Below are 25321 nucleotides of genomic sequence, written 5' to 3'. Positions count from 1 at the left end.
TGGCTTATTTTGAAACTACAGCTGTCTGAATTTGGGCATAACTGGGAAGTATGGATAATTTAAAAGGAGCAAATGCCTCCATTCTCCTCCTCCTCACCATAAAAGGGGATGGATGGGAATAAAGTAAGCCCAAGACTCATGCACCAGTGGAAAAGTGTGAACAGATCCCTCAAATATAAAAAGGCACTTAGCCACATAACAATAACCACATATGAAGTCTACAGCCGCTGACCTGCTATCTTCTTGGAGGGAAGAATTCAACCTGCTAACTACAAAGGAACTGGACAACATGCATTCATTAACTCTTTGCTAGTGAAAATCCCAAGCTTGCAATTATTGTACTGGACACTTGAGTAAACAGGGAACTGAAAAACTGCAGCCTCAGTGAGCACATGACATCCCCTCCCTGTTATTTCTAGGAACTGCTTTCTCAGTGTATTGGAAAGAACACAAAGGTGTCACCTCAGCCCTGTGTTACCAGAAAGTGCGCAAATATATTCTTTCAGTCTTTAGGAGAATTCTTTTCTAGTTGGGAACAGACTGAGAGACTGAATTGCTCAAGGCCATCTAAAAGCACACACTGTTTGAAACCAAGACCCCCTGGAAAGACACTGCAATACTAGAGTTCCATGCTATATAAAAATATAGCACACATTTGAAGCAGTGATCATAAAGGGAAAATACATTGCCCAAAGTATAGGTTGAAAGCACAGTTACCAAACATGTATAGCCCTGAGACATTAAGAAATTATTTCAATACGAGTAGCCTTGTTACCTCCTGTGTTTGCAGCAAAAACAATCAGAGTGCTGTGACACCTTAAAGATTCGTCACATTTCCAGAATAGCAGCATTTTAGGAAAAGGAAAACTAAAATTTTCTTTATTGGTCTCTAGATTTTAAAATGAAGGCTGCTCAGTCTCTACTTGTATACTTAAGACTACAATCCTATACCAAATCTGAGAGGAAGCACCACTGAACTCAAGGCCACTCACTTCAAAGTACACAAGCATAAGATTACAGAGATAATATTATTCAGATTTTTAGATGGGTTTTTTGTATGAATAGGTACTGTGGCTTTTTGAATTGTGTTACAAGCTATGTTGATGTCATATAGACAAAAAAGCAAATAAACAGTTCTCTCTTGGGAGAACAAGCCATTTGAAGTTTTAAAAGCTTACAATAAATTGTTTTGTAATTTTCAGTTTAAGTTTTGTATTAAAACACAATATGTGATTTCTAGCTCTCATTTAATGGTTTACAAAATCTTTAAACCTAGAATTCAGGCTTTTGGCTGCTCATCATTTTAAGAAGAACTAATTGCTAATAAAAATCTAAAAGCTGACAGAGAAATGCTATTCATTTTGGAGTAGTCAATACAAAGACTACTGAAAAATGATGTTTTTCCCCATCTTTAGCACTGATTTTACATATCAACTGAACTAACACGACAGGACAGGTTTAACATCTATTTTTAACAAGTTTTATGTGCCTAGCCCTAGCTTTAGGAAATCTGAGATAATTAAACATGAAGTTAAAAGCTAAGCACAGGTAAAAAGAACTCCCACAAAATGTCAGCACATACTCACAGAAAGTACATATCCGATTACCTAGTATCCTTAAATACAGCCTATTTTCCAAAAGCGCAGCACAACCCTTTTAAATAAAGCATGATTTAACTCAACAGTTCACTTACTGAAAAGCATGATAATCCCTCCTAAAATTTTGTTTGCATTCATCACATGCAAATGCTGTGCCTCTAGCCCTGGAGAAAATTTTGAAACATTGACCAGAATGTAGCCTTTGGATCTAACCAAAAGAAATGCAAGACAAATGTCTTATTTTAAATGTCAAATTGAATTGGAATTTTTCAGCATTCTTGACACTTGTAAAGGCAATTGTGTTGAATCCAGAGAATGCTTTTAGCTCCACCCCTGATGATGCATCACCTTCTTCCAACAACTCTGTGTTGTGTTCAGCCAATGCACAAGCAACCAATTGCTCATTGGGGTTCTTTACAATGAAAGGGGCAGAGCTAAAAGCATGCCCCTGCTCCGGATTAAACCCAGCAATGCCCTACATGCGAGAAATGTATAAGTAGGACTTTATTCATAACTAAATGCCATAGTTCAGATAACATATTAAGCTAAGGTAAAGCCACAATCTCCAGTTTGCAATCACACTCTTGCAACACAAGAATGTTAAATCTTTACACTGTATACTGGAGGTTTTAAAAAAAACCTAAATTTTAGGAAAAATTAACATGTATATACTAAAAAGAAGTTCTGCCCCACAAAATATAAATAATCTGCAATGTAGACATTTATGCAAATCTGCTTAATTTAACTGTTCCTCAGTGGTGACTCAATGATTGTGAGTGTTTCAGTCCTGAAAAACAACTGCTTAAACTGTACATCTTACATGAACAGTAAGTAGGTGACATATTCCAAGCCACATGTGAGCTGTATATAAAATAGATACCTTCAGAGTTTACACATTTTTAATAAGATCATTAGACTAATTCTTTGGTTATGTCTAACTAATCGATTTCCAAAATGGATTATTTAAACACAGAAAAATGCAAGTGTTTCTTTTGGAGGGGGAGACTATTGTTATAGCAAATTCTTGGGTTTCCTTTCAAATGCGATTATATGATTGCACGTTTATATTTTACTTTCCTCAGGAATTCACACACCCCTCATTTGTATCCTGTTATTCATTTAGCATTTCCCTTCACATCAGTTAACTGTTAACATGAGCCTAGGAGATGCAACTCCACATCACAATATGCATTTCTACATTTAGCAGGTATGTTAAGAAACAAGTGCTTTTACTTGGTGCTGTATCTAGAAGAACCTGATCCTTTTGACAAACTTCTCTTCCTTTCACTTGTTCTTCTCTGTTTACTCTCTTAGGCAACATCATGATTAGCAAGAGCAGGGGAGGAGAACAAACAAAGGAAGCAAGTACATGGCTGCCAGTGCACACTTTCTTAACCTCACGGGTTGCCTCTGTAGTCTAAAGCAGGAGGACATACTGGAAGCAGTTGGCATTACAACTGCATGGGGTGGGGATGGGCGCAGAAGAAAGACGAGAAGCCAGAAGTGCACAACACAAACATGCCTTTGTTCTGATATCCAAAGTGTGGGAAGTCAAATGATAAGCATTTCTAAAGCAGTTTGCTTGTTTAAGCACAGCAGACTTTATACTGCAGGCATGCAAACTACATGTAGAGACTTCTGCGCATGGTGCGTGAGAAATTAAGGGAAGTAATAATTTAATAGATCAATGTCTCCAGAAATAGAGGATGTCCGCCACCCCAGGGGAAAACAATCAGGTTCTGGTTTACAGTGAAAAGTTTAGGATTTTTCTACTAGTTGCTTAGTGTCTGTTAATAGATTAAAGTCCCCAAACTGCTATATCCTTTGGGTGCTATGGGTGGATCTGTACATTCCTGGTGTTTTCAAAGCCCAGCCACTGCTTCCTTGTCTGGCAATTTGTAATGTAGGGCACTGGATTTCTGTTCTCTTTCCTCCTGCAACTCTTGCCCACCAATTGTTTTTCTCCCAGCTCAGGTTCCAGACCCTTGCTTGTGATGACAAGGGGAGAAGTAACTGATTTAAAAGTTTATCTGTTAAATGACATTTCTAACTTTCTGTAATTTTGCCCTAATATGATTATGGTATACTATCAGTTATTAGTTAATTAACTACCTAAGATTGGAGAACTTGCACAAAGGCAAATATCCACTTGTGTCTGTCAGCTAACAGAACAGGCACCAGGACTTCCCTTCCTCTCCTTTCCCTTATAGCCCCACCCACACTTGGGCAACACCATGATTTGAAAGAGCAGGGAAGGAGATCCTTTATGGTTGGAGATCCTCTGGAGAAGATTTGTAAGACTGCAGGGGTAATGCTCCAATATCAAAAATCCCTCACCCTATATTTTAAAGCCAAGGCAGCCCAAACACTGTTTCGCATATTTCACAAAGTGTTTCACAAAGCAGCAATCCCTATGCTGTTCAATTCTTTAATTACCATGCAATGTGGTGAACACAAGATCCATTATGCTATCATATGACTAACTTAAGTGTATTTAATGGAGCACTGTAAAGCTCAGAGAGTTTGGCCGCTGAAACACTTTTACATTCTAGAGGTTAACATGAGTCCTCTAATGGGTACTAATCAGTTTAGGTTTTGAGTGTTATAACTTGCATATTTCCTTGAGTCTAGAAGGAACTAGACAGCCAGTCCGACTCCCTTGGAATTTGATCTCATGGATCCCCATTTGTTAAAATTATAGTGGCTGAATTCTGCATTATATGCAGTTTTCCAGTTCCCTTCAGGGCTAGCCCCATATACAACAAATTACAGCAATCCAATCAAAAGGTGACCAGTCCATGAAGCACATAGCCAGACTATTCCTAACCAGCAATGGTCATAGCTGCTAAACTACACAAAGCTAACAGAAAGCACTACCAACCATATGATGGTTGGATTAATAGCAGCCAGCCCATTTCTTCCTCCTGGGGGTAGAGAGATAGCTCACTTCTTTGTTAATATGAACATGTATAATGAACAGCCAAATATGCAGTATTTGACAATGCTCCACAGGTCACATTCAGTAACAGTGAAATTATGATCAACACACCTCCATGTTCAAGCAATAGCTCCTTGTAGTCAGAATAGGGCTGGTTTTTTCCACATCATGCTTCAGAAAATATTTGCATGAGGAAAAAATGTGGGGTGAGGAAAATTCTGCAGGCTGATTAAGACTATTTTACATTTTTAGTTAAGAATAGGTCTTTCAAAAGGAGTGCAACTCTTTTTTTATTATTCTTACCAGCATACTTGGTCCTTCAGTACTTTAGTTTAGGTGTGTGTGTGTGTTTTTTTTTTTAAAAAAAAAGCAGCAGCAGCATAAGACTAAAGTTACACTACACACATTTCATAGTCAGTTGTGAAAATAAACTCAAATTTCTTACCATCAAAGAAACTTTTGGCTCTTAGGTAGCTAACGCTGAGCCTAAGCACAGACAGTTTATCCAGCTTGGCAATAACATCCTGAGGGAATGGCAGGAGACTAGCCAGGCGATCCAACTCTGCATTCAATCGATCTCTATGCCTCTTCGATGGATTAGACTTGGCTCCTTCAGGAGGTGAAGGTTTCACTCTGCCATAGTAACAGAACATAGTATAAAGTCACATTTTAAAATAACTATACATTTAAATACATTCTCATTAATAAAGCTTTTATTGGGGCTCACACAATATTTTAATTCACACATTTCCTGAATAGTTCTGTCACTTCCATTCAGGTGATGCATCCCCAGCACATTCTTCCTTTTAAAGAAATTCTCTCCATTCAAATGGAAGCTGTGAAAAAGGACTGGGGAGCTAGGAAATGTTATTCTGACCCACTCCCCCAAGGTTTGGGGATTTAACAACTTCCAAGTATTTTATATATACTGCTCTGTGGTCATTTGAAATTGCAAGGTTGAAATCTGCAGAATTACACTGAAAGTCACTTACACAAACAGCTTATGAAATAGGGCAGTCTGTACATAGTTGCATTTTAAAGAGCCACCCACACAGCAAGGTTCATGTGTAAATTGGGTCTCAGGACCAGTAGTCTGAATTGTTCCCAGTTAGTTAAGAACTTGCTTTATTGAATGTCGAGCACATTATGTAACCATACATAGATTTTATGTATTCAATGCAGAAAGTCCAGTTAACCTACCTAATGAGTTCTAGATCAGACACTATTTTAGGACTGCCCCCTGAAGTAAACATGTTTTAACATATCTAACTCAATAAAGTCTGAGCCAAGCAAACCTCAGTTATCAGGGTCTTCCGTCAAGTGGGTAATACCATAGAGAAGGATCAGGTATGTGAGTCCTAGATTATTTAAAGATCAATCCACATCCTGTCCTACAATCTTTCAGGATTTCCTTTTTATTCCAAAAAAGGAACAATACTTTTATGATTTAAATGAATAGAAGGATCACACTGTTTCCTTCTTAGTGACTGTTCCACCCTGCTTGTTCAGCAACCCTTTTTCTTTAAAAATGCTAAAATTTGCTAATTGTAAACATACAATTTTTCACCTTTAAAATTTTATTAGCTTTTTCTTACATGTTAGATCTATTTACTTCACATGCCAGCTCCCTTGCTGCCCAACAGCACCATTCTGTTTCTTATTTGGGTCTCTATGCTATCATCTATGCTCAAAAATCTCCATTTTGTTTGTAAAGGTGAGCTGACAAGGTCAATAAGTAGCACAAAATGAATTTGCTGTTCCTGCTGTCATACATTGCTGAAATGGAAAAGGAAGGAAGCCAACATGTATGCACTCGCCTGGGAACTCTCAGATTTGCTAAAGGCTAATTTTTCTATGCTCCCCTTTCCTGTGTTCCTCCAAGATAACACTGTATCACCATTCAACTGGCTACTGGGAACAGAGCTCTTTGGTTACCTTAGTAAACACTCCTTTTGTAAATGGGGATAGTCATTCATCCTTCTTTTGTTCACCAGAAAATCTTACTTCCAGTAAATGCCTTAACCTTTTGTTTTTCCTAAGCCTATAACTGGTTATAGACTTCTGCACTTAGGGAGACCTGACAAGATCTCAGAAGCAGTATGATTTCAGGAGAGCTGTCTTGTTAAAATAAATTCGTCCCAACTGTCTCCTAGAGCTTTTGGATTTGTGTATCTGTCTCTCCACTCTTCATCCAATGACCATCGACTGTTAAAGCCTTATCACAGCTAAAGAAAGCCTTTTTCTTTTTGGATTTGCCCTGATGCTAAGGACATCTGCTAATGTTGACATGTTTTCTTGCACATCACAAGGAAGGAAAAGCATAACTGTCTCTCCCACCTCGCCCTGCCCTGCCCCCAGCTTCCCAATCTCCGCTCGCTTCAAGCCTCGCTCCATCCTGCTCCCTCAAGCACTGAAGCAGCACTTTGTCCCACTTGCACCTCATTTTCTCTATGGCAGTCTCCAAAATTATATTGTCTTACTTTCTCAATAGAAACCCATTTTGGGTTAGGGGGAACCTCTGATCTCATCTCTGTTGCTAAGTATCTTATGAGAGAAATTCTCTACCTTGACTGCTGCAAAACTTCTGTGGTTGAAATGCTAATTCCTGAGTTAGCTTTACTGGACCAACAGAAACCTGTCCTCCAACAGAAAAGAGCCAGGTCCATAGACAGAAAAGTTTCCAATGGAACTAGAGTTAAATTCCCCCTACTGATTCAAGTTCCAGAAGGGCTGGATATTAGTAAGTATGTTTCTGATGTGTAGAAAGATGAATGTCCAGAACAAGTGTGGCAACACCTCCTCACAAACAACAAAACAAAATAAAAACAACTGCAGCAAGTTTGAAGATACATACAAGCATCACTATGCAGCAAATGAGTATTTGAAAACAGCCTGCCAAAAAATCCCACAAGTTTAGAAAGCAAATATGCCACCAGAAATGCACCAGGATTAGTTGCAAGACAGGTGACAAAGCTAAAATTAAAGCTTGATAACTATGTCACTCTAGGTACCCTTCCTGAAATAATGGCATAACATAATTTCCATACTGTCTCTTTTACAAAACATAGCAAAAGGTTCCATCCAGTTGCCATTACCATTAATTCAATTCTACACAACATTTTAGACAAAGAAATTATTATATTTATTTATTTATACTCTCCCATCTTCCTAATGGGACTCTAGGCAGCTTAGACAAGGAAATGCAGCAAAAATGCAAATATAGACCAGATCTTATGTGCAATTGTTTATTATCAAGAAACAATGCAAAAAATAAATCCACAGTTGTTCCCAGACATGGATTAATTATTAACAATATCCAAAAAAGAGTTAGCTATTTTGTATATAGTTTGATACCTGAATTATTAGTTCTCAACTTATCTGCTTTGGGCAGACACATAATGTAACTTAAGTACTCTGATTTAAGGCAGTAGAGTTGCAGCAGTTTCAACCAAGCAGTTTCAGCTTGGTTTAAAAACTGGTTACGACAAATTGTCTACATTATCGAATAATGCATTTGGTTTATTCATTATTACCCTTAAAACCATATTTTGGCCTTGTTCCAGATTGAAAAACACGTGGATTTTCATATAATAGTTGGGGTTGCTTGTGACAAAGAAATGTTACAAGAATAATTATCAATGTGTCTAGTGCTAGTTAAGAAAAACTATTTTTTAAATTAGTCTCTGTGTAAATTTAGCATCTCCTTGCCGTCTTGAAATGCTTTAGATTTACTGAAATGCTTTGGCTTCCACCACACCAATAGCATAGTCCCTTACCCTCCTTGGTTTACTGGTGTGGCTGCCTGCCTTTCCTCTCAGCCCCACCCCCTTTACTTTAAACACAGAGGGTACTAATTTCAGTGAAAGTTGACAAAGTTACTCTTTTTCCAGTTTTGGATCAGACCAAATTACATGACTAAAACATTGTGCAACTCAAAACTGTCAGTAGCCTAATACAAAGCAAACTGCTCAAAGTTGGATTATGAAAACGTAAAACAGGGTCTCTTAGCGTCTACACAATAGGGAGAAGACAAAAACTATAGGGAGAAAACGGATCATCAAGCAGAAATCATAGTAGGAACTGGCCAGAGGAAATTCATCCTAATTTCAGAAGTCTTATCCTTAACAATGAATGGAAATATTTTGCTTCTTGTTCAATTCAATAGGTTTGTCACTCTGGTTAAGTGCTTGAATTTTAAATTTACACATCCCTTGTTAATGAATTAAAATAGGTTCTTTTCACTCTCTTTGCTAACAAATAGAAGGATAAAAGGTAAAGGTACCCCTGCCCGTACGGGCCAGTCTTGACAGACTCTGGGGTTGTGCGCCCATCTCACTTAAGAGGCCAGGGGCCAGCGCTGTCCGGAGACACTTCCGGGTCACGTGGCCAGCGTGACATCGCTGCTCTGGCGAGCCAGAGCCGCACACGGAAACGCCGTTTACCTTCCCGCTGGTAAGCGGTCCCTATTTATCTACTTGCACCCGGAGGTGCTTTCGAACTGCTAGGTTGGCAGGCGCTGGGACCGAGCAGCGGGAGCGCACCCCGCCGCAGGGATTCGAACCACCGACCTTTCGATCGGCAAGTCCTAGGCGCTGAGGCTTTAACCCACAGCGCCACCTGCGTCCCAAAAATAGAAGGATACTCTACTGCAAAGATTATGCTAACACTGTTATTTCCCCTCTCCTTTCGAGATCCAGAATTTGCATTCCAACAGAATACCATGGTACAAAGTGTAGAGTAAGGAGTGTCAGCTTTATATTTTTTGGGGGGCTTTCAAGATTTAAAACCAGCTTTCCTCAACAGGAAAATAAAGGTTCACGAGTTGGCCAATGATGGTGACTGGCTGTTAATGGTCAGAAGGTTTACAGTTGGCTTATCAGTCATTTGAGGTTGACCGCAATACCTAAAGGTACGCCCCTCTCCATATACACCTACCCAGACCCTGAGATCATCCTCTGAGTCCCCATGAGAGGTACGGAAGGTGGCAACACAAGAATGGGCCTATTCTAAAGTGGCTCCCCATTTGGGGAATGCTCTCCTCAGGGACGTTTGGTAGACACCTTCACTATACACTTTTAGATGTCAGGTGAAAACATTCCTCTTTAACCAAGCCTTTGGGCTGATTGACATCCAATGTCCTATTAAAATGTGTTGTAGAAGGGGGTATTATTGGGTTGTCATTGTTTGTATTTTCATTATGTATTTTATATTCTAATTTTATGATGTGAACCACCCTGAGAGCTACAGATATACAAATTTAATAAATAAATAAAATTTTAATATCTAAGTATAAAATGAACCAAGGCCATGTTTCCCACAGGACTAATCACTGGAATACATCTCTTCTCTGGAGTAAGCAATTATGTTAAACCTATTTCACTATAACACAATATTAAAATAAATGTCTTAAGAATATATACTCTCTTTTTTAGCCAAAACAATACTTAAAATTTATCATTCCACTGTGACATTTAACAGAAGAACACTTCTCAGATTACACAGAGTTCCAGGAATATTCCCAGTTGCACACTGCTTAAAGCTCCCCACATCTGAACTGTTTTAAGTTCTATAGGCAGTTTATAATAGAAGTGTTTTGCTTAAGTAAATCACTCTTAGATAGGTACCAGACAATTTTCAGAAGAGCAGAAAAAAAATAAGCCAATTAAATATATTTCTCAGTTGTAAAAGGTTTACAGCTTTTCTTTAGCTAGTAGACAGGTAGTCCAATGCTATGTAGAAGTTAACCCTACTGAATGTAGGGTGAAGAAGTGTGCATGCACACGAAAGCTCATACCAAGTACTAACTTAGTTGGTCTTTAAGGTGCTACTGGAAGGAATTTTTTTATTTTGTTTTGACTATGGCAGACCAACACGGCTACCTATCTGTAACTGGACCTACTGAATGTAGTGAGACTTACTCTAAGGCAAGTGCATATAATTCTCACAGCTTAAACAAGTATTGTTATAGACTTTCTTGTATTTATGTAATATTTTATTCCACTCTGTAATATTGTATTTCAACACTTGAGGGGGTGGAAGAGGTTATACATATTCAGTTCAGATATGCAGAAGATGCTGTGCACATGTAAAACACAGCAGTTATATTAAAGGAACCTGCATTTTAATGTATGCATGGACAGAATCCTATTCTATTCTTACTGACTCAAGTGATTTCCAAAAATGTTAAGAAAATTATCCTTAAACATTCTATCACTATTGTTTGAGGCCTCAATCACCTGCTTTCAAATACTCCAACAGATGAAAGGCAAAAAGAAAATGGCTTAATAATTTTAATGTTATGTGCCTATAAAAGTAAGGCCAGAAGGAGCCTGGGTTTCACCTTCTCTTTCTCTATTATTGGAGATCTGCTGTGGTCAATACAGTACTGACTAGAATTGCACATCAAGTCATGCGCCCAGAATAATTAGGAGGTTCTTCATACCTTTTAATTTGTGTTAAGGTTTTAGACTTCTTAGAAGTTCTTGTAAGTTTATGTTAAATCTGCTGCAACTCGATTTCTTATGTACAGTGCCAATCCTGAATGTATTGGATTTGTGACCATTATGCTCATTTGCCTTCCATAGCAGTAACGCTCTGCTGGATGAAATATTAATTGCCTCTAGTCTATTTTTTGGGAATCCTGCAACGAGTTTTTACTCTGCTAACTATACATTGGAGTTCTGCTCTGGCTCAATATTGAGTAGAACTCCATGACAGTGTTATGGTGATCAGCAAGTGAAAGGTGTCCACTTATTTACTCTATGTTGAGAATCTCTTAAGTAGTTCACAATAAAGCAGGGGTTGGCAAGGGTTACCCGCCATGGGCTGGATCACTCCCTCAGAGATTGTCTGTGGGCCAGACTGGCGCAGCATGACGCCAGAAATTGCATCTGTGCATGTCTGTGGCACCGGAAATTGCGTCTGCACATGCCCAGATGCCAAAAATCACACCTGCACAGAAGCACAAACTCTGACGCCATTCAGCGAGTCCCCCATGCACTAAATCGGCGCAGCATGACGCGGGGACTCGCCGAGTGGGTGGCTCAGTTCAGAGGCAGCTTGTGGGCTGGTAAAACGGTCTTCATGGGCCACATCCAGCCCACGGGCCGCACGTTGCTGACCCCTGCAGTAAAGCAATACAATTAAAAACAATCCTAAAGGCTAGATTAAAAATAACACAAATAAAGTTGAGCAAAGGACAAAGCAGCAAATAAAGATGTCTGTATATGTATACATGTTTTTAGGTAGAGGAATAATATTTTATGTGCATTTGACAGTGTTGGTGGATATGTTTCACAATTTTATACTTTCCCCTGTGCACCTCTGGATGAATATGGGCAGCATATGATGATGAAACTATTCCACTATTTCCCACATCAACATATGACATGGTTCTTAAACAAAAACAACTTACCACTGAAAAGTCAAATTAAATGCAAATCTTTTGAAACATTTTAGTCCAAGTCCATAAAAGTAACAATGGTTGAATCTGTCTCTTTAATTAATGTTTCATTAAAAAAACCTTTAAGTATATATATTATGTTACCATGGAATGACATCTAAAATTAATTCTGATCCTAAATACAGTCATAAACACTAGTACTGAAATGAAAAGGAGCCACATAACACTTTCAGTTCTTAGCCAAGGAAAGGTGCCAAAAACGACAGCCTGGGAAAAAACAAAAACATGTTAGGACAGGAATTCCCAGAACCATGCTGCAGGGAGGTTCATCAAGCCACAGAAGGGAAGGCGAAACAACAGGGGGGAATTATCTGACTGCCCCCTGGCAGATTCCAATAAATAACCCAATCGTATGATCCACTGAATCTACACACAATAACTTGTCAGCTTTTATGCCAGAATCTTGTAACCAGCAAGTCTACAAATGGCAGTTTCAAGTGAGCTGTAGCCCCACGGTCCCAGTATGAGAGCAAGACTTGGGGGGTGGGGGTGGGTGGGCTGCCAATTCATTTTGTCCCCTGAATGATATCAGCTCCATCAGAATGTGAGGACATTCTTCATTGTATGCTAGCCTAGGAGGCTGGGAAGTCTATTTGCCGTTTTTAGATACAGAATGTTGTAACAGTTGCAAGGATAAAAGCCAGCACTTATATCCTGAATGTTCTGCTCTCCCAATACAAAGTTGCACCCAGTATCATAATGGGCTTCAAAAGGCCCAAAGAAAATATACAGAAAGAAAGCCATATGTGAACCTATATTCTTTCTATTTCATATTCCTAATGGGACAACAACAACAAAAAAGCGAGGGGGGAGAGGCATGAACCACATCAAACCAGGGCTTTCTTCAATCGGCTCCTTGTATAATGAATCAGTATTCATGAAGGAGCAAAGCACCACATACATGTCATGTTATACTACAGTGGGGGGTAGGCCACACATCAATAGAGCACTTAAATATACTGATAAAGCCTGCCATACTGATAAAGCCTGCCATTAAGCAAGCTCAAAGAAAGCCAGAATATAAATGCAATAAAATAAATAAATATTAAGAGCTCCACATACCTCTGAAAGGGGAGCAGTGAAATCTTAAGCACAGAAACAAGTTCCTCTGAATTCAGTGAGATTTATTCACAGGTGTAAGAATTTAAAAAATGTTTTTCTAAGGAAGTGTTTTGTCTACTCTTCAACAACATTTGGAATGTTTTTACTTCCACAAAGTAGCCCTGAAGAATATTTCTACGTTGCAACCGACTACAGCACTTTTCCTTTGGAGTATGTATCTTTTGTATATACAGTATTATTGTATGTGTACCATAATGTAGACACAGGAAGGAAGGAATTCTCTTAACTTTAATCCTATACAAAGATTAAGTGTAAGTGTTGCCCTCCTACATGAATTGACTTCATAAATCAAGAGGAGTGCTCTATTAAGTAGAATGCCTGCTAAATTAACTTTGTCGTGAGCCTGATTTGTTTCATAAGTCAACAATCACATAGCTAACAAACCCTGTTTGACATGAAACTGTGGAGAACAAGGAAGCTCAAATACAAGCTTCCAAAGATTTCACATTCCTCACATGATATGCTGGTAGTTGTATCTCACAATAGTACATGAGTGAGTCTGAGTGTTTTTCCTAGAAGCAAGGGGATCTCTTCAGCAACAACCAGCTTAAGACTATTCCATACATGCTAAAAAAAATTTCTATAGGATACAGTGTTAAAAACTTACTGTATTTGCACATCAGAAGCCTGCTTCTGTTTACAAGACAAACTACAATGTTACTTAACAGTAAGTGTTGCATAACCGTCACCTCTAAAGTAAACTTTGGAGACATAATGGCTATCCTTTTTATGAGAGTGCTGCTTTTCTAGAATCCAGAAACTACTACATAATGTACCTAAGGCTGCTTAATAAGCACAGATAACTTTCAAGTACTGTAATGTGAAGTCAGATACATAAAGTACACTGGCAACCCCCCCCCCGCCCATTATTTATACTGCATGGCAGTAACACCTGCCAACCCCCTGCCCCAGCATTTTCATGCTGGATTAGAAAAATAAACTAGGATTATTTTATTTTTTAAAAAATCCTGCATCTCAAGGTTAACACTAGAACCTTGAGGACAATACTAGCTTTGCCAAAGTTATAGACTTCAATTTGTATACATTATTCCAAAGGATTTCCTCCTGCATTTGTTCCTATTAACAATTTTAAAAGGCTAACCAGTTAGACTCCACAATCTAAATTAAACATTGGTATGCACTTTAGTAAACTTTAAAATTGCTAACACAGCACAGACCGCTCCCATACCATTCCATTTAATCTTTCTTGAAGTCCTTTGGGAAATCCCACCAAGCTCAGTACAGTTACTTTATGTTGGGGAATAAATATTTCATCAGCAGTGCTACTTAACCAGTAAACACAGATTAGTGAAAAGTGGTACTCATAAACACTACAGAAAAAGGATTTTTTAAAACTAAATATTAATTTTAAATCAAACACCTAAGGGTAAACCTTCATACCTATGATTAACTTTTTTAAAAAATTAACTATTGATTTAATATATTCCTAGCATAAGAATTTACACACCCATTAAAAATATAAATCCATTTTTTTTCTATGATTGCTTATCGTTCTCTTAAAGATGAGAACCAATCTATCTGAAAGTACATAGCTTTGACAGCTTGGTAAGCATGTACATTGTACAGTTTTATATTTGTAAAGCCTCGTTTGAAGAATTACAACCATTACAATAAATACGAAAAAGTGCACAGATTACTGACACACTTAAATTATTCCATCTGTATCACAATACTCCTGGCCTCCACAACAACAAGATGCCGCTCTGGAGACTGACACTGCACAACATTGTGGCCTACGGTGGTGAGGTAGAGAGCGGCAAATCACAATACTGTACAATATAATCATCATAAAACCAAGCTGAGCAAATGAGTAAATGATCGTCTTCGAATCAGACGAGCCCACTGCAGTGGCAGAAGCACAGTCAGCACAACGTGGCTTTCTGCACACACACCATACATTAACCAGCAATCCCTGTTAAGACAGCACAAGTCACAGCCCACAGCCAAAATAAGCCAAAAGCTACATCCATTGCCGCAAGCTTTCGATAATTATCTTAAACTTACATTGAACAGACTGCCAGACCATCACCTTAAATGCCTGCTGACATCCTTGGTCAGGGAGCCCAGCCACACTGGCCGACAACGCAACCCAATGCAGGTTTACCCAGAACCAAGTCTCATTATGTTCAGTGGGGCTTACTCACAGGTAAATGTGCACAGGGATGCAGCCTTACACTCAAATCATTCCTTCATCCCCTCCCACCTCCCAGTCCTTGTTCTGATTTTAATCAGCTGTTTGAATTTAACTGGGTCATCAGAGCCTGACAAAAATAGGGCCCCGAATCAAGGCTTAATTTTACTGCAACTCAGCCCAGGAATCCATTTCCAATAGCACAACTAACTGCTGAAATATATGTAGCTCCTAAGCTGCCCCTGTGCATGTGCAGAGTGCCTTTTCCTCCCTAAATCACAACCTGTCATCACAAATTTAGAACAAGGTTCAGAACGGTCCCCATGGCAGGCCATTCTGAATCCCAGCCCAGTTTGTCCCAAGATGAACAAAATAAAACAGTGAGCACTGCCTTAAACTTAAGACTTAAACCTTTCAAGCGGAGAACAAGAGTCTTCTTTAGACCTTTACAATTATTTACAAACATCCAGGGGAGTCACCAAATGCGTTTCTACCAGAGCAAGGTAAGGAGGAATGACACAGATTGCGCAAACGGTTAACTCGGGCCACCAAATCCCTTTGCACATGTTTAAGAGTTATCCCAGGGTACCTTGTTTAGAACGAATAATAATAATAATAGGATAGATAGATACAATGGGGGGGGGGGCGTGATCCACAACTGAAGGCTAATCGACAAGCTGAAGAAACTGCCGGAACACAATAGCAAAGCATAACCTTACAAGGGGGAGGGAGAGAGAAACAAAAATACAAAAAGTTGCAGTGCGGGCACTACGAGGGTTTGGAGGCGATGCGCTCGCAGCAAAGCAACGCACAAGGTTACAGGGAAAAGGGCATCAGGGTTAATTGGAGGAGGAGGAGAGCCGTGCAGTGTGTGTGTGTGTAGAAAAGAGGCGACAGCTTTGCAAAGGGGAGCGGGGAGGGGAAATCCAGACCTCGGCATGGAGAAAAAAAAGGCACCCGTTTTTGCTCTCCAGGAACATCCACCCCACCCGACCCCACCCCAGCCACACGACCCACTTACATTTTCTGCACGGGTTTCCGCCGCTTGCGGCTGGCGTAGGTGACACTGGGGTTCATCCTGCCCCCGCTGGCCGAGGCTCCAGTTCCTCTCCTCTCCTCTGGCTCCTGCGGCAGAGAGCGGCAGCCCCTCGTTACTTCTGCTCCGCCGCCCGAAACAACAACCGCCACCCCTCGGCTTGAGAAGCAGAAACCTCTCCGCAACTATGTCAGCGGCGGCTTAAGAAGGGACCTTGTGTGTGTGTGTGTGTCTGTCTGTGTGTGCGAGAGAGAGAGAGAGAGAGAGAGAGAGAGAGAGAGAAATATTCCTCTCGGGGCAAATCGGCTCCGCCCGCAGCTTCCCGGCCTGCCTTGACACCGTTGTTGTTCGTCGTGCTGCTGCTGCTGCTGCTGCTCGCCCTGATGCCACTCCTGCCGCCGCGGCGCGGACTCCCCTGAGAGGCGGCCGACGGAGGGAGAGAGGAAGGCGGGCGGGCGAGGGAGAGAGGAGGAGGCGGCGGCAGGAGGAGGAGGAGGAGGAGTGGCTGCGGCGGCGGCGGCGGCGGGGGACGGGGCCAGGTGCTCGGGGCCGGCTACACCCACTACGGCCGCCCTCCTCCTCCTCCCCTCCCTCTTTCTCTCTCCGTCTGGCCGGCGGGAGTGCGAGACAGGTGCGGAGGCGGCGGCTGCGGCTTCCCGGGCAGCTGCCCTCAGTCGCCGTCTCTCCTCCTCCTTCTCCTCAGGAGCGAGGCGGGAAGCGAAGCCTCGCTTCACCTCAGCGAACGCCGCTGTCGTCGTCGTCCCTCAGTGTCGGCCAGAAGGCCTCGCTACTGTTTTCCCCTCCCTCCACGCTCTCTCTCTCTCTCTCTCGGCTATAGCAACGGCTCTTTCCGTCTCAAAAGCCACCCAGCCAGCCAAGCCTGCGCTCTCTCCCCCGGGGCCCGCCCCGCCGCCGCCGCCCACAGAGGAGGCCCTTGTGGGCGTCGTCGGCGTCAAGGGGGCGGCGCGGCGCCATGTTGGGAAGGTCAAGCGAGGGAAGCGAGCAGGCACGGCGGGTGGATGGGGGAGAAGCAGAAGCAGGCGGCAGGGCCTCCTCCTCCTCCGGTGGTTTTCCCGTGGCGGGGTTCTGGGACCCAGGAGGAAAGGGTGACCGCACATCAGGACAACTTAGCCGCGCTTGCGGGGAGGACAATAGACCCCACCATAACAAACAAGCGACGCGATCAGATTGAGGGTGGAGAGAGAGGGAGAGAGAGAGGGATTCTTCATTTTTTCTCTTCACGCAGTTTGCCGGACGCGCACGTGCGAATCAGACTGGGAAATGGTTGGCCTGAAGTGCTGTGTGAGCACTGGAAAGAAGTTGCTGCAGGAAAGTGGCTCCCCGCCCACATGGCTCACCTGCACTGGCAGGCAGTATTAGAAACGGATTTGCTCAGCTCTCTCTGTCACACACTCCCAGCCTTTTAAAAAGAGAAATTCCCCAGAGCTGCTTAGACCACAATCCAAAGAAAACACAACGTTAAATCTAGGCAGTAAGTAAAAAACTCAAAATAGGGATGAAGCAGTAGTACTTCGGTGCAATATTAGAAATTGCAGTCTCTCATAGATAGAACATTTTGATATTTTTTTTCAGTTGGAAGGGACCCTCAGTCCAAATCTGCAGTTTGGGGATCCTGCCATAGACATCCCTAGGTGGGCTCGAACCACCAACCTTCTGGTTTAACAGCCAGACAAGTAGATAGATATGGGGTGCAGTGTGCAGTTGTCAACACAAGAAGCATCCCAATCCTGCACAGTTGTTTGTGACCATCTAAAAAGAACATCCATAGAGATTATTTGCTGAGTGAATGCTATTTGGAGGAACTCCATTAATTTTAAAAGATTGCTTTTCCCATAGTTTCACACCCCCTCAAACATAGCATATATCCTTTATTTTATGTGATTTTAGGGAAGCGCAGGTCTAATAAATCAACAAAGATTCTTGCAGTACCTTAAAGAACCCCACACACAGGGTGATGTTTCCATCAGACACTTGTAGTCTACAATTCTGATGATATATTCTGCAGAGTAAAGATGGATAGGACTGAACCGGAACTAACTGAATAAACAGAAAAATAATTGTTTCCTAGGACAGATCCTACTGTCACTGTTTTAAATGAATGCTATACAGCGTAATGAGATATGTGTCTTGTGCTGACAGCATGTTATAGATCAAATAATAGCAATGTAAACTTGAAGGAGAGGAAATGAATCAAAGGGCTCTACAACACTCTTTGGCACTTGAGAAATCAGTTATCTGCCTTCGTCCTTTTAAGGTGCATTGATGTTTTTGATGTCTTTGTTACAAGGAGAGAAAAGTGAGATAATGAACTACATTTGATGGACGTATGGATTAAATCCGGCCACAGATCAAGCAACTGAAAAACAGTTCGTGACCTATAGGGTTATATAACCTCTGTGGTTACAACACTCCATAATATAGTAGCTAAGTGGATTCTTTCATTATAATAATTGTTACAAATAAATTTATTAATTTATTTCATAGAATCAGTTGGAGGGGACCCAAGGGTCATCTGGTCCAACCCCATGAAATGCAGCAATCTCAGCTAAATCATCCATGACAAATGGCTATCCAACCTCTGTTTAAAAACCTCCAAGGAAGGAGAGTCCACCACCTCTCATGGGAGTCTGTTCCACTGCCAAACAGCTTTTACTGTCAGAAAGGTTTTCCAAATGTTTAGTTGAAATCTCTTTTCTTGCAACTTGAAGCCATTGGTTTGAATCCTACCCTCCAGAGCAGAAGAAAAGCATTTTAAAAAAAGATTTCTAAACTGCTTAATATTTTAAAATCTCCAAGTGGTACACAAAAATACAATATAAAAACAACAGTATGGTATCATAAAAACAAATATAGCTAGTCACATACTTCAGAGTTCCTGACAAATAACAGAAGATTATACAAGACACACCGTTGTGAAAGGAAACAAAATCAGAAGGGTTTAAGTTTGTAAGAGTCCATATAGAGAAGTGCATTGGAGTCTGCATGTGCCTTATAAACTACCTGTTAAAAATCAGGACCAAGATGTAGGTAATCCTACATTGTAGGTAATACAAGATAAGGGCTGCGGACTGGTAGTATGCGAAACCAGGATAGGGTTAGAAAACCAGACCACCTTACAAATACATGAAGGCTGGAGGATTCCAGGCAGGAAGTGGAAACAGGACAGAGAGCAACTACACTATTACAGGCCAGTTAGCTTTGTGTCTGTGTTGGAAAAACTAAGAACATCATTTGAGCCTGTTGGAGCAGGCCTGTGGTGCATCTAGTCAAGGGTACTGTTCTCACAATGGCCAACCAGATGCCTATGAGAAGCCCAAAAGCAGAACCTGAGCACAGCAGCCCTCTCTAACTTCCTTGGACAAACTCTATAGAAACACAGTAGTACAGTAGCTCCTTTCATCCATTTATCATTGAATGGGTACTTCATATAATTAATAGGAAACAGTGTTTATGTTTAGGTCTTCACCCAAATGGGATTAGAAGTCATGATCTAATAGAAGTATACACACAAACAACTCCCATCTATATGCTTCATCAGTGCAGACATTCACACCAATGCATAGAATTCTAGCTGCGTGGAATTACTGCTACTAATTGGAGTGAAGCACTCCTTATGCAGTTAAGCGGGTTCTCATTCATTACACTGAATGAGCAGTTATGGAACGTAACAGTTGTTACATTTTAACATATAAGCAATCTGCATGTACAAATAGTGGAACTGTTTTAAATGTTTGTTTTCCTTCTGGGATTGTACCCCAAGTGTGTTTTATAAGCTGGTCTCCGACCGTAATAAATTATCTATCTATCTAGTGGAACTGTAGAAATCAACAAGTGTATATCCTTTCACACAAACATTTGTACATGTGTGGAGACAGCTTGTACCTGTGGTCATTGTGATTTGTGAACAAGTTTAATGTGTGATGGAGACCAATAAATTGGTAGAAAAACTAGTCCAAGGTTGCAATTCTAAACAAATTTACTTGGGAGTAAATCCCATTGAATTTCGCGGGACTTACTTATGAATGGATGTGCTTCAGATCGCTCTGTGAAGCACAGTAAGTGGTCTAAGGATGTGGACTATCTTCCATTGAAACAAATGGCAAATTCCTTAAAGGAGAGAGAGAGAGAGAGAGAGCGCGCAATTTTGAGATCACTTGTAAGGTGATGATACATTTTGAGAGCTGGAATTCATTCCCTTGGAAGAAGTGAAGGAGCATTATGCTGTTCTTAGTTCAAAGGTAGCTAGTCAATTGATATATCTCTGGTTGCAAACCAGTCATTGAAATGTTTGATTGTCAAGCCAATTGGGGTGGAAATGGTCCAGTAAATTTCAATACTACTATTGCAGAGTAAATGGCTTCAAGATTATAGACTTTGTATCTCAGAGTATTTTCATATGTAAGACTGAAATAGTCTTTGCCTCTCTCATATTTATGTTATGTCTGATCATTGTTAATGCAGCCTAGAGGTATTTATAATATGAATGGGTAGTCTGGTCAATGTAGGTTTTACACTTAAGCCTAATGTGTGGAAAGACATTGAGAGAACACCAATAGTGTTCTTTTTAAAAATTCAATTCCCTAGAAGAAGCGTGCCAAAATGGCTTGGTTTAGCAACATCCTCTTAAAGTGGAAAGATTCTTCCATTTCGCATCCAAAAATCAACTTCTAAGAATACTCTGGCACTAGTCTTGACAAGCTGGAATCTGGGTTCCATCTTCTTCTGCATCCCAGCACAGCTTCTGTACAAAGGGATGAAGTAAGATAGTCTTTCAGATACACGAGGTCATCTCTTGCTCATTTCCCACTTTAACAATAATGATAAAGATCTTTAAAAGGACATGATATCGAAAAGGTTGGGCAACATAGAACAGTGCGGACTAGTTGCCTTATATAGCCATCAAAAAGCTGTGACTTGAACCTGTTGAGTTTTCCAGCTCACCAGAATCATTTCAGACAGGAGTCTGTTGCAACAACTCAGCTTGAAACAAGCATGCAAAAACAAGAGCGCCTGTGTTTTTCGATTATACTACAATATCACATTATTAGGCTACTTAAATTCATATCATAGTTATTACTTAAGTCTCCATAAATAATCACAAAGCATATGAAACCCCATATTAACAGCTTCATTTGGGGGGCCCAAGGTAAGCTAGCTCTGGGAGAAGGATTGTGTACATGCCATTGTGCTTGTATGCTGGTCTGAAAAAAAATCCAAATCTCAAGGCCGTGAAGATGAAATCAGCGATTGTGCGTGTCTAGGTCTGAGCCCAAATGCAGAGATAACACCCAGGTTCTGAGAAGACTTCTGAGTGTTATTTGTGAAACGTTCCTACCACAAATTGCCTAAGTATATGCTTCTGATTTTCCTAATGGGGCCAGAATGATGTGACTATATGCCACTTGTCTTGATGTAACTGGTGTGTGTTTCCTGTTTGGATCATATTCCTGGGACAGTGCAGTGGTTGGTTTCAGAGTTAATCAGAATCCTATCTTCTGTTGTAACTCTCTCTCTCTCTCTCTCTCTCTCTCTCTCTCTCTGTGTGTGTGTGTGTGTGTGTGTTGGGGTGAAAGGAGAATTTATGTTTTCTCAGTTGATTTCACTGACTCCATTGCCAAGGAAGAGTAACTCAAGTATAGGAAATGCTGCTGTTGATTGCAAAAAGAGGATTATTGATGCCCAAGACTAGGTTCACACATTAATGTCTGTCACGTGAGAACTTCAGCTATTGCTTGAACATGTGACACTGCTGTCATAGATAATTGCATAGTAACATAGAATTCCTGCCATATGCTAGGTAGAGCATTTGGACAATGAAGGTCCATTTTTAAATCTCAGCCCAACCATTAGATCCACAAGGCGATGACCCCCTCCGCCCAGCATTTTTACAGCAATTGCTGTTTTGTTAAAGTGTGTCATCTGCTTTGGTTATGCTTCAGCAAAAGACCCAGACCTGCCCTATTTCTTAGCTTATTTTCCTAGTAAATGTATAGGAGGCTTTAATAAGAGATAGGGATATATTACAAATCACCCTGAGCCCTTGGGAAAAGTTAGAAAGAAATCTAAATATGTAACACATAAGCTGGAACATAATAAGCCTGTCTTAGTATTTCTTGTTATACACCAGCTGTGTGAGCCTGAGAGTCAGTTTTTCACCTCTATGGCATTTCCAAGTTTATTTCAACTTCTGCCTACAAACAACATTAACCATATTTTGCTGATTAATTTTTGCTTTTCAATGTCAGCCTCTATTTTGTGGATGTAGAAATGATTTAAGGGAGGTTTTTTTTATTATTTTCATTATTATTATTATTATTATTATTATTATTATTACAAGTAGTATTCTGTTAAGACTGACAGTCAATATCCCTGCAGACCCTGAAACCTGACGACTTTGTGGGGTCTGATACTCCTAGGTCCAGATAAGTAGACAGAAAGGTATTATTATGACAGTTATTAATTCCAAACCACCATCTCAAGGTGATCTACACATTAAACAATTAAACAATTAAAAGACAAAAGCCTTGATAAGTGGACACTCATTTATCCAGCTGGGAAACAATCATAGAAAGGTACATATATACATACAGTAAACATTTATAGTCACACAGATTAGAATTCTTACTTCATTCATAAACATGCAATGAAACATGCTTGACTGAGACTACAAGGGCATTTGAAAACGTTAGCTGGTAACAAATCATGTGTGCAGACAAACCCTTAATTGTTCTGAGGAAATCTGTCCAAGGGCTGGGGAATTCAAGATTTAGCTTGCAATAGAGTCTTGTTTGGTGCTCAAGTTTGCATTTACATTCTTTCATTGCTGCATGCAACTATCTTTTTGATGCCACTCTATTCCCAAACGTTCTTTGCCAGAAAGCTGTCACTCTTTCAAAAATGATTGATACTTGCAATGTATAGCAGGCAGCTCACACCAAGATATACCTCATGTGGAGATCAACCCCCCCCCCGCTGAAAAATTGTTTGGATTCTACTTCTTAGGGGGGGAATCATCTTTAGTAATAAGTAACAATAAATACATGGAAGAACAGGTGAGAGGGAAGTGACTTGCTATTATGAGAATAATTAACACAAAAATTCAGTCATGTGAAAAATTCATGTCTACCAAAGGTATCTGTTTAATTTTTCATAAAAATGTAATCAACATCACTTTAAGGCTAAGAGATATTTAGTATGTTAGATTGTTCTTCAAATAATTTGGTCATCTCTACTCTTGAAGTACCCTCAAGGCTAGTGTATTGTTTTGTTCTAGGAAGGACTGGGTAAGATACCTATCCATCTGCAATCCCAGAGAGCCTGTCCGTGTCGTCAGTAATGAGCAAGATGACTCAGTAAAAGACAGCAATTCAATTTATCTTTGAATTTAAGATCCATCAAAACAATATGACGCAGGGATTTTAACCTGAAGGACAATCAGTTAAGGAGAACACTTCAGCAATATCATGTTCAATCTCTTTGTCATGCCGGGAATTATGTTACCTGAAGCAGCTTTAGAAAGAGATACAACTACATGTTTCAAACTAGTCAATGACATGACTTAATAATGAAATAAGCCAGCAGCTCCCATACAGGAGTCCATAGACCACCTTTGGTCCACAAGCTTCATTCAAGTGGTCCAAGACATGTTTGCATTAAATATTCACATCAATTTAAAACTGTATTTGTATTGCTTCTTTCACTTCATTTCATTGCATTATAATTTTAATTCCATGGAATGCAAATTGCAATACAATACAGGAAACATTCACGTTGTATCTTGTCACTCACGTTTAACGGATTAATAAAGTGCAGGTTTCGTCCAAGGATCATCAAAAGGTGACAAGGTCTGGAGAGGAAGAAAAGTGGAATGTTACTTAAGTCAATATTTTCTTTTAAGTGTGCTGCAGCTAAAAACATTCCTTTTAGACTAGATTTTTTATTAGGGGTTTGTTCCATCTACTCAAATTGCCTTGGCATGAGATGTAATTCCTCTGGGCATAATGAGCTTACTGCTTAATATAGCACTAACAAATGTAACTGCTATACATAGTCCTATGGATGTGAAGATGAATGATTCTTTGTACAAGATGAGATATGTAAATATGTATGGATGATGAGTGTAGCTAATATCCATTAAGACTTTATTTAAAACAAAGAAAATTGGCATATTACAGGATGGAGCAAGATGTGTCTTGTAATACTTTGAATCACTTCACTATGTACTTCTCAAACTCTGAAATATATTTTGATATGCATTTTGATATGATCCATTTCTAATAAAATTATGAAATCAGACAGTTGTTGCAAAGACCCCGTATGTCCTAATTTGGCCCTATTTACCAAGCACGATCTGCACTTCTCCTGCTATGTGTTGCTAGTAAAACGTTGCCCCTGTTTTGTCTTCTTTTGGAGATGGGGAAAACCTGCTTTTCAAAACTGCTGTTAGTCTCTGTGTGCCTCACAGCCTTCAAGCCCCTCTTCAAGGACTCCAAAAACTTTAAGGGGGAAGTCTACATATGGATATTAAAATAGAAATTGTATGACCATATTCAATGTAGTTTTGCATCAGGAGTGCATCCACAATATTTTGTCTAATCTTAGACCTATGTTCCAGAATTCTTATCTGTACACATCTCAGTGCCATACTCACATACATTTTGCCACACAGGTATAAAATCCCGTCCACAACACCTTCCCTCTGCTTTTGGCAATGAGTTCTCACCCTAAATACCCTAAATACGAGTTCTCACCCTAAATACCCTCCCAGATTAATATATCCCATATTTTTACCATTTTGGTTCAAAATGGAGACAGTTTTATTTGCCCAAGCATTTGACAGATGCTATGCTTTTACTGCCTACTGTCTCTTTTATTGCTTGTTGGTTTCTTTGAAGGATTTCCATGATCATTTGCTAGAGAAAATTTTGGATTGCATATTTCAGTGTTTGAATTATATAAGCAACCTTGCAGGCCGCTTGCATCATGAGCATGC

General features: G+C 40.2%; 1 protein-coding gene and 1 long non-coding RNA gene across 2 annotated transcripts in view; one reads left to right on the top strand and one right to left on the bottom strand.

The window, feature by feature from the left end:
* Positions 1–16544, bottom strand: part of AHR (aryl hydrocarbon receptor) — a 45922-nt gene extending 29378 nt beyond the window's left edge. The window contains exons 1-2 of the mRNA XM_079947900.1: positions 16294–16544; positions 4982–5169 (exon numbers count right to left, since the gene is read on the bottom strand). Coding sequence (XP_079804026.1) covers positions 4982–5169; positions 16294–16349 — 244 coding nt within the window. The 5' untranslated portion in view covers positions 16350–16544. The remainder of the gene's footprint in view (positions 1–4981; positions 5170–16293) is intronic.
* Positions 1–25321, top strand: part of LOC307199859 — a 531299-nt gene that overhangs the window by 485789 nt on the left and 20189 nt on the right. The gene's annotated exons all lie outside the window — the stretch shown is intronic.

Source organism: Podarcis cretensis, assembly GCF_951804945.1.
Source record: "Podarcis cretensis genome assembly, chromosome: 12".
NCBI classification, from domain to species: Eukaryota; Metazoa; Chordata; class Lepidosauria; order Squamata; family Lacertidae; genus Podarcis; species Podarcis cretensis.
This window is presented reverse-complemented; position numbering and strand designations above follow the sequence as displayed.